This window comes from Anthonomus grandis, chromosome 19 (assembly GCF_022605725.1).
Source record: "Anthonomus grandis grandis chromosome 19, icAntGran1.3, whole genome shotgun sequence".
Lineage (NCBI taxonomy): Eukaryota > Metazoa > Arthropoda > Insecta > Coleoptera > Curculionidae > Anthonomus > Anthonomus grandis.
The window spans coordinates 4587397-4599574 of NC_065564.1; the positions used below are offsets into that span (position 1 = coordinate 4587397).

General features: G+C 32.3%; 1 protein-coding gene across 2 annotated transcripts in view; it reads right to left on the reverse strand.

The window, feature by feature from the left end:
• Positions 1-1980: 1980 nt before the first annotated feature.
• Positions 1981-12178, reverse strand: part of LOC126747501 (irregular chiasm C-roughest protein-like) — a 135156-nt gene continuing 124958 nt past the window's right edge. For both annotated transcript variants that reach the window (XM_050456188.1, XM_050456187.1), the window contains 2 exons: positions 8785-9044; positions 1981-5661 (listed from right to left, as the gene is read on the reverse strand). In XM_050456188.1, coding sequence (XP_050312145.1) covers positions 5116-5661; positions 8785-9044 — 806 coding nt within the window. In that variant the 3' untranslated portion in view covers positions 1981-5115. The remainder of the gene's footprint in view (positions 5662-8784; positions 9045-12178) is intronic.

Genomic DNA, 12178 nt, shown 5'->3' on the forward strand with positions numbered 1-12178 from the left:
AAGAATGAAGAAAATCCATACACTAGAAGCATTTTTATCCAGGTTTTAGAAAAACAGGTCAAGAGTGCCAAGGAAAATTCAGTACTCTCGGATAAATTGCTTTATAATTTTACTTCTAGTGATGGGATAGAGTTGATTTTTATCTTAAAAGATTCTTTGGAATTTTCCTCTACCTCTGTTGAAAGAATGAAAGAAATCCATGCCGTGAAAGTATTTTTATCCAGGGTTTAGATAAACGGTTTAGGGTGCCAAGAAAAATTAAGCACTCTGGGATAAATTGCTTTATAACTTTACTTCTAGTACCGATATTCACTAGATTTTTGTTTTAAAAAATTGCTTAAGGTTTTCTTCCGCTTCTTTTTTAAGAATGAAGAAAATCCATGCACTGGAAGCATTTTTATCCAGGTTTTAGCTAGGCAGATCTAGGGTGCGAAGGTAAATTAGGCACTCTTGGGTAAATTACTGTATATCTTTCCTTCTAATGCTCAGATTCAGTTGAGTTTTATTTTCAAAGTTACTTAGGGATATTTTGTAATTTTCCTGCAAAAATTTGGATAATCCATGTTCTGCAAGCAATTTTTATCCAGGTCTATGATGGAAAAATTGGAAATTCAAGTCTATGATGCTAGTGAAAACCAAGTACTCTTGGGTAAATTGCCTTATAACTTTAATTCTGGTGCTCATATTAAGTTTATTATTATTTTAAAAGTTACCTTGGATAATTTTATAACTTTCTGGAAAAAATCAGGAAAATCCATGCACTACAAGCAATTTTTTATCCAGGTTTTAAAAAGTCAAGCCTATGGTTTCTAAGGAAACCAAGTACTCTTGGGTAAATTGCCTTATAACTTTAATTCCAGTGCTCAAATTGAGTTAATTTTTACATTAAAAGTTACCTTGAAATGCTTTATAATTTCTCTGGAAAAATTTGGAAAATCCAAGCAGTACAAGCATTTTTATCCAGATTTTGGAAAGTCGGGCTAGGGTGCCAAGAGAACCTAAGCATTCCTAGTTCTTTTCGTGTATAACTTTCTATCTAGTGCTTCGATTGAGTTGATTTTTATTTTACAAGTTACCTTGGATTATTCTGTAACTTTCTTGGAAATATCTGAAAAATCCATATGCTGCAAGTATTTTTTATCCAGGTTTTGAAAAGTCAAGTCTATGGTTTCTAAGGAAACCAAGTACTCTTGGGTAAATTGCCTTATAACTTTACTTCTAGTGCTCAAATTGAGTTAATTTTTACATGTAAAGTTACCTTGAAATGTTTTGTAATTTCTCTGAAAAAATTTGGAAAATCCACGCAGTACAAGCATTTTTATCCAGAATTTGGAAAGACGGGTCTAGGGTGCCAAGAGAACCTAAGCATTCATTTGCTGTATAACTTTCTATCTAGTGCTTCGATTGAGTTGATTTTTATTTAAAAAGTTACTTTGGAATTTTTCTGGAAATATCTGGAACATCCTTTGACTACAAGCATTTTTTATCCAATTTTCCATAAAATACCTTCATGCCTTAATAACAGGCTTAAGACTTCACATCACAACCACGTTTCTATTTAAAAGACTCGCCGACGTTTCGATCTTAAACTGGTCGTCTTCAGAAGAAAAACACCCCTTTAATGAAGTAGGCTTTTATTATACAATCACAAAGGTTTTTTTTTTAATTAAATATTGCTATTTTCCAAGATTTAAAAAAATTCTTATACACAATATAGTAACAGTAGTACTCTAGTTTAGAAAACTTGCAAGATATGTCCAATATGTACAATAAATTTATTTAAAAAATTTGAGCTAAAAGTTGTCGTTAGGTAAAGTTAAACTAAAACATGACGTAATATATGGCGGGCGAACGTACGTACTAGAGTATATAGAAAATATAATAATAATAATAATAATATACAGGTAAACAAATATACACTAAAAAACAATAAAATATACAGACAAAAGTGAGCAAATGCGGTGGGAAATCAGGAGTAAGTACAAAAAAAAATTGACAACTCTATATGATATAACAATATAAAATATACAAAAATTCGATTGACTACTACTTTCTAGGCCTTCTGAAACTTCAGAACTTACAGAATCGTTGCCACCCGAATAATTAAAAAATATACATCAATTTGTTATTTTTTTTTTAATAATATACAAAAAATATCTTTGGTATAATATACTTTATAATATTAACAAGAACAATTTTCGCTATATAGAATATAATAAGCCGTCAGTATTTCAAATTAGGCCCAAAAAAACTGAAGAAAATTGACTATATGGAAGCTCTATGGCCGAAAACCGAGTTCACGCTGCTATATGGGGAAATTCGTCTTTTATTGTAAGGAAAATTGACGTAACGATATTGTCGGGTGGTGTTTTCAACAACAAAAAAATCCGACTTTTCTTTGATATGTACTTATTTACAAAATTTTTTGATATTTTTTTATATGGGAAATTGTGTAGATATTCCAGGAGGAAATACTTATGGCACAACTATTAAGGTTGGCTCTTAAAACTGGGCACTAGAATAGAATGTCCCAGAAATAGAAGAGTTTTCCAGGATTTTTTTCAATTTTCCAAACGATCTTATGAAGTTTTCTAAATGTTTTGAATTTTTTCCTGTTTTTTATCTTTTGACTCCTCCCTACCGTCCAGTTTTCTGAAAAACTACTTCTTCAAATATCTTTCTGCTCTTCTGGGTACGCCCTGGAAAATGGCCTGTCGCCAACCCAACCAACACAAAATATCCAACCAACTTCCCAATCAAAAGTAACCCACGTTTGATTAACACACGACGTAGTAATTCGGTAATTATTTAAAAAAATAATATTGACCACACGTATTCCGCTAGTTGAAATGAGACAAAAAATGGGGGCTTGACCCCCTTACATGAAAAATAACAAACAGAACCACGATTGTGTGTGTGTGTGTATTTATTCAGTCTTTCTCGTTTTCTTTTATGATATTAAATAAGTAAAAAAATCACGGTTGAACAGAGACAAACTTATCGCGAAGAAGTAGTCTATGCTGCAATCACAAAACAGTTTTACCACTAAGCCACAAAAATTAAAACTAAATAAAATTTACTTATTAGTGGCCTTATGTACTAAAGATGTAACTAATAGAGCGAAAAATCCAATGAAACATGGCTGAACCAAGTTTAAATACTCACTGAAGTATACAATTGATTATTCATTTAACTTAAAACAGGTTCATTAAGAGCTCTGCTAGAAAGGGAGAGAGCCATTTACTCATGGATGTACCCTCAAGTTGTTCATAATACGAATTGTTGCATTGACAAATTTTTCGTGACATGCAAAATTGTTAATCAATTATTTCTCGGACTTGATTTATGTTTTGAAAGATTCTTTAGGGTTTTTTTTAGCTTCTATTAAAAGAATGAATAAAATCAGTGCACTGGAAGCATTTTTATCGAGGTTTTAGTAAAACAAGTCTGGGGGGCCACGGGGAACTAAGCACTCTGGGGTAAATTGCTTTATAACTTTACTTCTAGTGGTCAGATTGAATTGATTTTTATTTTAAAAGATTCTTTACGATATTTTCCGACTCTGTTCAAAGAATAAAGAAAATCCATGCGCTGATAGCATTTTTATCCAGGTTTTAAAAAAACACGTCCAGGAGGCACGGGAAACTAAGCATTCTTGGGTAAATTGCTTTATAACTTTACTTCAAGTGCTGAGATTGACTTGATTTATGTTTTAAAAAATTCTTTGAGGTTTTCTTCTGCTTCAGTTAAAAGAATGAGCGAAATCCATATACCAGACAAATTTGTATTCATGTTTTAGAAAGTCAGGTCTTGGGTACCAAAGAAAACCAAACTCTCTTGGGTAAACTGCTTTATAACTTTATTTCTAGTAGTCAGATTAAATTGATTTTTATTTTAAAAGATTCTTTGGGATTTTCTTCTGCCTCTATTGAAAGAATGAAGAAAATGCATGCACTGGAAGCATTTTATTCAGGTTTTAAAACAAAGGTCTAGGGGGCCACGGGGAACCAATCACTCTTGGACAAATTGCTTTATAACTTTACTTCTAGTGCTCAGATTCAATTGATTTTTATTTTAAAAGATTCTTTGGGATTTTCTTCCGCCTCCGTAAAAAGAATGAAGGAAATTCCTGCACTGGAAGCACTTATATCTAGGTTTTAGATAGACAGGTCCCAGGGTCATTACTTTTCAAAAGTTTAATTAGATATTTCAAAATTTGTGGTGTAGGAATGCTTGTTAACAAAGAAGATACATCGAAAGAAACAAGAATTTTACCTTCACTTAAACTGTTGTTGGCAAAGCTGCAATGAGCTGGATTTTTGAGTAAAATTGGACAACAGTCAAACGCTTTCGTTAGATCATAGAAGGAGGCATATGATTTTCCCTTTTTTGGATGCCAAATTGCCCTGCAAGAAATATATTATTTTGTTCAAAGTGGCTCTTAATGTACCGTCAAAGTTCTTGGTAACAGAGGTAATAGGGTGATATTTAATAACATCATCTTTTGATCCTTTATCTTAAAAAATGGGTGCAACTTTTGCATAATTTAGTTAGTGTTTAAGCCTTGTTCAGTTGGGTTCAATTGCCTGGAAGAAATTTCACATTTTTTGTTCAGAAAAGTCCTGCAAGGGATTCAAAAATCAAAAATGTTGATCACTAAAAGTGAAAACTCGTTCCTCACAGGCACTCCTGTAATAAGAATTCCAATATCACGATATCCCTCTAAGGATTCGTACATTTTTTTCAGGAAAGGCTGGAAAAACGTTGAGTTTTCATTTTGGATCCCTATAAGGCTCCAACTGCCTGGAAGAATTTAAATACTTTAATTATATTACTCACACTTTTCCAAGCATTCTCTTGGATATTTCACTCTATTAGTTACATTCTTATTTAGACTACTATACCATCTTCTCTTGAAGATGCTATAACATCGTATTCGAAACACGTGCCACAGAATAAAATAAATAGTAGCAAAACTGTTTTGCGATTTAAAGAAGTACTTCACGCAACTTCTTCGGGACAAATTCCCTTCTGCCCATTAGAATATTTTACACCAAGAGGGGCACCTAGGGGGCCCCCCCTAATTTAAGAAACTCGCACCGTTTATTATATTAATTACACGTGGGTGGCCAGGGTCCCCCTTTTTATCGTCGAACTGGGCACTATGTACTGACTAGTGGGCGAGTTCGGTAATCGGGTCACTTGGGGCACCACACTCCCGTTCGCACCGTTCGACACTAAAGAGTTCGCCCCCGCGGTCACCATCATGCCCCCCGAGAGCCCCAGCCGCGAATTCTCCCTGCTGTAGGGCGGAGGTGCGGGGGTGGCCACCGGGTTCGCCGTATTCGGGGTCGGTAGACCCACGCTCGTCGCGTTCCTCAGGTAAGGGTTCCCGTAGGTCGCGCTGAACCTCGGATCGATTCCCGGTATGGAACCGTTCGAGTGGGAGAGGTGCAGGTCGGAGAGGTCGTTGAGGGGGAGGCTGTTGCCGTTGCCTCCCCCGTGGCTCATCTGGTGGTTCTGGAGGGAGTTGAGCTGCAGACGGGTGGACTGGAGGCTCTCGCCGCCCATTGAGGTCGAGATGGGGGGTTGCATCACTGGGGGGTTGTAGTCTTGCGAGTAGTCCACGTAGGTGACGTAGCCGTTGTTGTTTTGACCGTCCTGGAAGAATTCAAGCGTTTAGTTAATGGAAATTTAGCCCCACCCTCCACTTTTCAGAGAATATCTCGATTAAGAATAATCTAATCGCTGGATCGGTCATGGGAGCCAAATGCTTTGGCCGCCTCGAAGCCCTGATTTTAATCCTCTCGACTTTGTCGTATATATGGGGATACATGAAGTCAGTTGTTTATTATGACCCAATCAATACTCCATAAATAATAAAACTTTTTTGCCAAATGTTCCAAAAAAAAGTTATACCCGAATTTCCGAAAAATTTCTTTCCCAAAAAATCCAAAGGGATACCCATGGGAAAATTGTCATTATTACGGTTTTTATTTTTTTCCGGGAAAACTATTGGCTGGAGAAAATATTTGTTATAATAAAAGTTGTGTGAAATGTCAATGCGCATCAGATGCAATAGAAAAATAATTTATATCTTTAATAGTTTTCCGGAAAATTGGGAAAAACTTCTAAACAGTTTTCCAGAATTTTCTCGAGAACTCTTGGGAATATTGAAAATTTTCTTTTACCATTATATTCCAAATTAAAATTACTACAAATTATGTAGAATAAGTTTTAGCCGTAAATTTCAAAATAAAGAAGTTATGGACGGTTTTAAGAAAATTGGCAATTTTTTGGTGAAAAATTTGAAAAAAAAATTTTTTCGAAAAAAATAATTTTTTTTGGTACATCGATAGAATATCTAAAATCCTTCAAAAAAGCTTTATAAGATTTTTTTGAGAAATGTTCCAAAAAAAAGTTATACCCGAATTTCCGAAAAATTTCTTTCCCAAAAAATCCAAAGGGTTACCTATGGGAAAATTGTCATTATTTCGGTTTTTATTTTTTTCCGGGAAAACTATTCGCTGGAGAAAATATTTGTGATAATAAAAGTTATGTAAAATGTCAATGCGCATCAGATGCAATAGAAAAATAATTTATATCTTTAATAGTTTTCCGGAAAATTGGGAAAAACTTCTAAACAGTTTTCCAGAATTTTCTCGAGAACTCTTGGGAATATTGAAAATTTTCTTTCACCATTATATTCCAAATTAAAATTACTACAAATTATGTAGAATAAGTTTTAGCCGTAAATTTCAAAATAAAGAAGTTATGGAGGGTTTTAAGAAAATTGGCAATTTTTTGGTGAAAAATTTGAAAAAAAAAAAATTTTTCGAAAAAATTTTATTTTTTTTTGGTAAATCGATAGAATATCTAAAATCCTTCAAAAAAGCTTTATAAGATTTTTTTGAGAAATGTTCCAAAAAAAAGTTATACCCGAATTTCCGAAAAATTTCTTTCCCAAAAAATCCAAGGGGGTACCCATGGGAAAATTGTCATTATTTCGGTTTTTATTTTTTTCCGGGAAAACTATTGACTGGAGAAAATATTTGTGATAATAAAAGTTGTGTGAAATGTCAATGCGCATCAGATGCAAAAGAAAAATAATTTATATCTTTAATAGTTTTCCGGAAAATTGGGAATAATCTCTAAACAGTTTTTCCAAATTTTCTCCAGAACTGTTGGGAATATTGAAAATTTTCTTTCACCATTATATTCCAAATTAAAAACACTACAAATTATCTACAACAAGTTTTAGTCGTAAATTTTAAAGTAAAGAAGTTATGAACGATTTTTGAAAAATTGACAAAAAATTTGAAAAAAAAAATTTTTTTTTGAAAAAAATTTTTTTTTTGCTACATCGATAAAACATCTAAAATCCTTCAAAAAAGCTTAATAAAACTGTTTTGAAAAATATACCCGAATTTCCGAAAAAATTCAAAAACACACTTTTTCATATATAATTTATTTTTATTTTGAAAATTTTCAGTTTTTCAAAATTTCTGTTAATGAAATCATTTTTTGCAGGGGTTGTTGCCTCTGAATGTGGTCGAACAGCAAATGCTGTTGAGCCTTAAAATCGTCTGCAAAACATTTCAAGTGGTTCTCTTGTTCAATTAGACTTAAATGGGGTTATTTCTCAAAAATCTTTTATAACTTTGTTAATATACCATTTAGAGCAAAAAGGTATTCTAGCAATCTTTTTAAGGCCTCTACAGAGAACCCATTACGGAAATAAAAACCTTAATTTTCCCTATATGTAACGAGAAAATTAAATTCAATAAATTAAAAAAAAAAAAAAAATTCCAACGGAGTAGGGTTAGTATTAAAGACAAATTTAGTCAAATCGTAATATTTTCAACCAAAGAATATGCTGCTGCTCTATGTCCAATAAGTTATGCGACAGCCTGTATAATGTCCGAAAAACTGGCCAGAAAGTCCAGATTTTGCCTCTTCTGAGACATCCTGGACGCAGTTTCAAATGTAGTGTTTTCATACGCAATTGGATAAACTGCACATAATTTAAGAATGATACTGAGGATATGAAATAATTTGTTAAGTTTTGGGAGAATTTACTATTTGCCGGTAAAGAAAGTAAACCAAATATACTGAACTATAACAGAAGCTGTTCTCTCTGATCTTCAAAAGCTGGAATCATGGTGTGACTCTGGAAAATTTCTGGATGTTTTTATTAATGACGAACTTAGTTTTAAACCCCATATTGAATTCACTTTAAAAAAATTACATCTGCCTGCCATGCAGTATAAGTGAATTTGGACATTCATTTACAAGGACACTCTATTTTGCCTTGGTTGAAACAAAGCTAAAATTTGCCTTTGGGGATTTTGTAGCCAGTATCTAATGGACTCTATCTGCAGTGAAACACCGAGACCTTTGTTTAAATAAGAAAAAAATCCTAACTTTATACAGTCTGTCTATATTTTGACAAACATGCCATTTTCCGATAAAACCGATAATTTATTGTAAATTCGAGACCTCTTTTATAAAATCGAGAATGTTTACGCACGCCACAGGGTCAACATCCCGCCCTTTGAGCGGCACCCTTTCGGCATAAATTCAACTTAACCCCCTCGCAAAATTGACTCTTTAATGCGGCGACCAAACTCGAAATTGTGGTCTATAAAAATAATAAAAGGGCTTTTTCGAGTCTTATGTAAATATCGCTTCGAGATTGAACCGATTCGAATTTTTCTTCTCCCCCTCTTATAGAAAGGGACGAAGAAAATTGGAAAAATGAATTCGAGATATACAGTCGCTTACCTTTGGCGGGAAACTGGGTTCGGTATAGTCGTTTGAGTATCGATAAATGTCTTGTCCGGCCACACTGACCGAACCGGCCAACGGGATCCCGATTCTCGTTATGACCGACTCGGAACCGGTCTCAGATTCTGCGCCCGGGATGTAGTCCATGTCGCAGTGCATGTTCGAGTTCGACGAGCCGGTTCGCAGGTCCAATTTCAGATCTGAGATGTTCGAACTGCGGTCCGATTCCTTGCATTGTTTCTCGATGGTGTGGGTGTCTGGAATAAAAGAGTCTGGTTAGTTTTATAGATGTTGTGGTTAAGAATTTAATGAGGTTTATTTTGCTGAAAGTTTGAACGAAATCGGTCAATAATTGGATGAGATACGGTTAAAGTTGTTTAGGTCCCACCTGATAATTTATTATTTAGCCTCTCATGGATTAAATTGCTGATATAATAAGAACCAGTTAGTTTGTGAAAAATTTTATATTAATATTATTTTTCCAGAATTAATTTGTCTTTAATGTGCTAAAAAATTTAATTAAATCAGTCAATAATTATCAGATAAATGACTGAATTTGTCCGGATCCCACTTGATAATTTATTGTTTAGCTTCCCGTTAATAAAGGAAAAAATAGCTATTTTGTATAAAGTTTTATTTGAACTTTGTTTTTAATAATTTAATGTTCACTTTAGTCTTGTAAAATTTAATTAAATAGTTCATTAATTAACAAAGAAATGACTAAAATTGTGCAAAGATAAATAATTGCTTAGCCTTTAATTCATATTAAATTTGTTTCAGTTTTTATATTAACGTTTTTGTCTAGCATTTAATCCTCTTTAACCTCCCAAAAATTTAATTAAATCGCTCATTAATTAACGGAAATATGACTAGATTTGTCCAATTCTTGCCTGATAATTAATTGTTTAGCCTTTCGTTGATTAAATTATTAATAAAATTAAAACCATTAGATCTGTAGAAGAAATATTAATAACTTTTTTGTCAAGAATTAAATGGATTTTAACCCCCAAGAAATTTTATTAAATCCGTAAATTATTAACGGAGAAATTGTAAAACTAGTCCAGGCCCTATTTGTGAAAATTAATTGTTTAGCCTCCCTTTGATTAAATTATTAATAAACTGAAAACCAGTGATGCTACAAAAAAAATTATAGGAAAATTTTTGTCAAGAATTTAATGTTTTATGAGCTCCTCAAAATTTAATTAACTCTATCAGTTAATAACAGAGAAATTGTTAAATTTGTCCAGGCCTCATTTGATAATTCATTGTTGACCCTCTCACTGATTAAACTAACAATAAAATAAAAGCAGTGATTCTACGAAAAAAACAAAAATAACTTTTTTGTTAAAAATTAAATGCTTTTTAACCTCCTCAAAATTTAATTAAATCCGTCAAATATTTACGGAGAAATTGTAAAATTGATCCAGACCCCATTTGAAAATTAATTAATTACCTTCCTATAAATTAAATTGAAAACCAGTAAATTTGTAAGAATTTTTATATTACAATTTTAGTCAAAAATTTAATCCTCTTTAACCTCTTAAAACATTAACCGAGAAATGGCTTAAATTATCCAAGTCTTACTTGATAAATTAATTGTTCAGCCTCCCGTTGATTAAATTATTAATAAACTTAAAACCAGTAATTCTATGAAATATTTGATTATTATTTTTTTTTAAAGAATTTGTTATTCTTGAACTTTTCAAAAATTTAATTAAATCGATCAATAATTAACGAAGATATGACTAAATTTGTCCAGGTCCTCCCTTAATAGTTCATTGTTTGATTAAATCACCAATAAAGTAAAAACTAGTACTTCTCTAAAAAAATTATTTTAATTTTTTTGTTAGAAATTAAACGCTTTTTAACCTCTCAAAAATTTAATAAAATCGCTCAATAATTTACGGAGATATGACCAAATTTGTCTAAATACTCCTTGAAAATTCATTGTTTAGCCTGTCGCTAATAAAGTGAAAAGCAGTAATTTTGTAAAAAAAATTATTGTATCTTTTTTGTCTGGAATTAAATGCTTTTTAACCTCCTAAAAATGTAATTAAATTGTACAATAATTAACGGAGAAATGACTAAATTTGTCCTGATCCCACTTGATAATTGATCGTTTAGCGTCCCGTTAATTAGATTACTAATAAAGTAAAAACCAGTAATTCTGCAAAAAAAATATATTTAGTTTTTTGCCAATAATTTAATACTAATTCATTTACTAAAAAAATTAATTAAATCGGTTAATAATTAGCAATGGTATGACTAAATTTATTCAGGCCCCACCAGGTTTTAAAACGTATCCTATAGCATGAAAAGTAGTAACTTTTTGAAAATATTTGTATTTACCTTTTTTGTCAAGAATTTAATACTCTTTAACGAATTATAAATTTAAATTAAGTCGGCCAACAATTACGTAAGTTACGACTAAATTAATCAGACTCCCACCCTAAAAACTTAGTGCCAACTGAGAGATTCAAAGCTGGTATATCTTCAATTTCATTGAACGAATTACGTAATATAGTGTTTTTTTTGGTACTTTTAAGACCGTTTTGTCGTAAATTTTTTCGCTGTTAATTAGGGGACCAAACAAAAATATGGACGTAAAAATGAGTTTTACTGACTGATAAAAAGCGCGCGAATATACAAAAATGTTTTATTATCAGCCCTCTCCCCATCGATCTGGGTTAAACATGTGCAATTTTATGCATAAATTGCGACCGAATCGAACTGCGGAAAAAACACGTATTATACATACAGTTATGGCCTGTTTATGCAGATTCCCGTGTCATTTTTTTCCCGGTAATTTAAATAACAATTGCAAAATGTTTTTCGAGGACCGATTCTAAATATTGTGTGTATATATATTTTTTTTATGTTTAATTCAATTGTTTCGTAAAATAAATCAAAATAAATGTCGAGCACAAAGGGCCCCTTTCGCGACCCTTTCACCTGCCTGAAGTTGATCGGGTCAAAAAGGGGCAATAAATCAAAAATGCATCCAATTTCAAGCTTTATGTGATTAATATTAAAATTTCATTAATTTTTGAGCTTAAAAATAGCGGGGCTTAGATTTGATTGGGGGCCAGCACGGTTATTTTTGGCTTTGCCAATCATGTCTTTTAGTGGTTTTATTTATTTTTTTTTGTTGAATTTTGCGCAGTGTTTTTTTGAGTATAACGCTCCCAAGGGAGGTTACATGACATGTTTTGTAGTCAATTTCGAATAAAATATGTGGTGGGAGATTGACAAATTTAATCACATAAAAAATTAATTCATTGGGAGCCTAAGCAATAAATTATTGGGTGGGACCTGGATAAATTTAGTCATTACTCCGTTAATCATTAAGCAAATTAATTGAATTCTTAGGAAGTTAAAAAGCATTTAATTC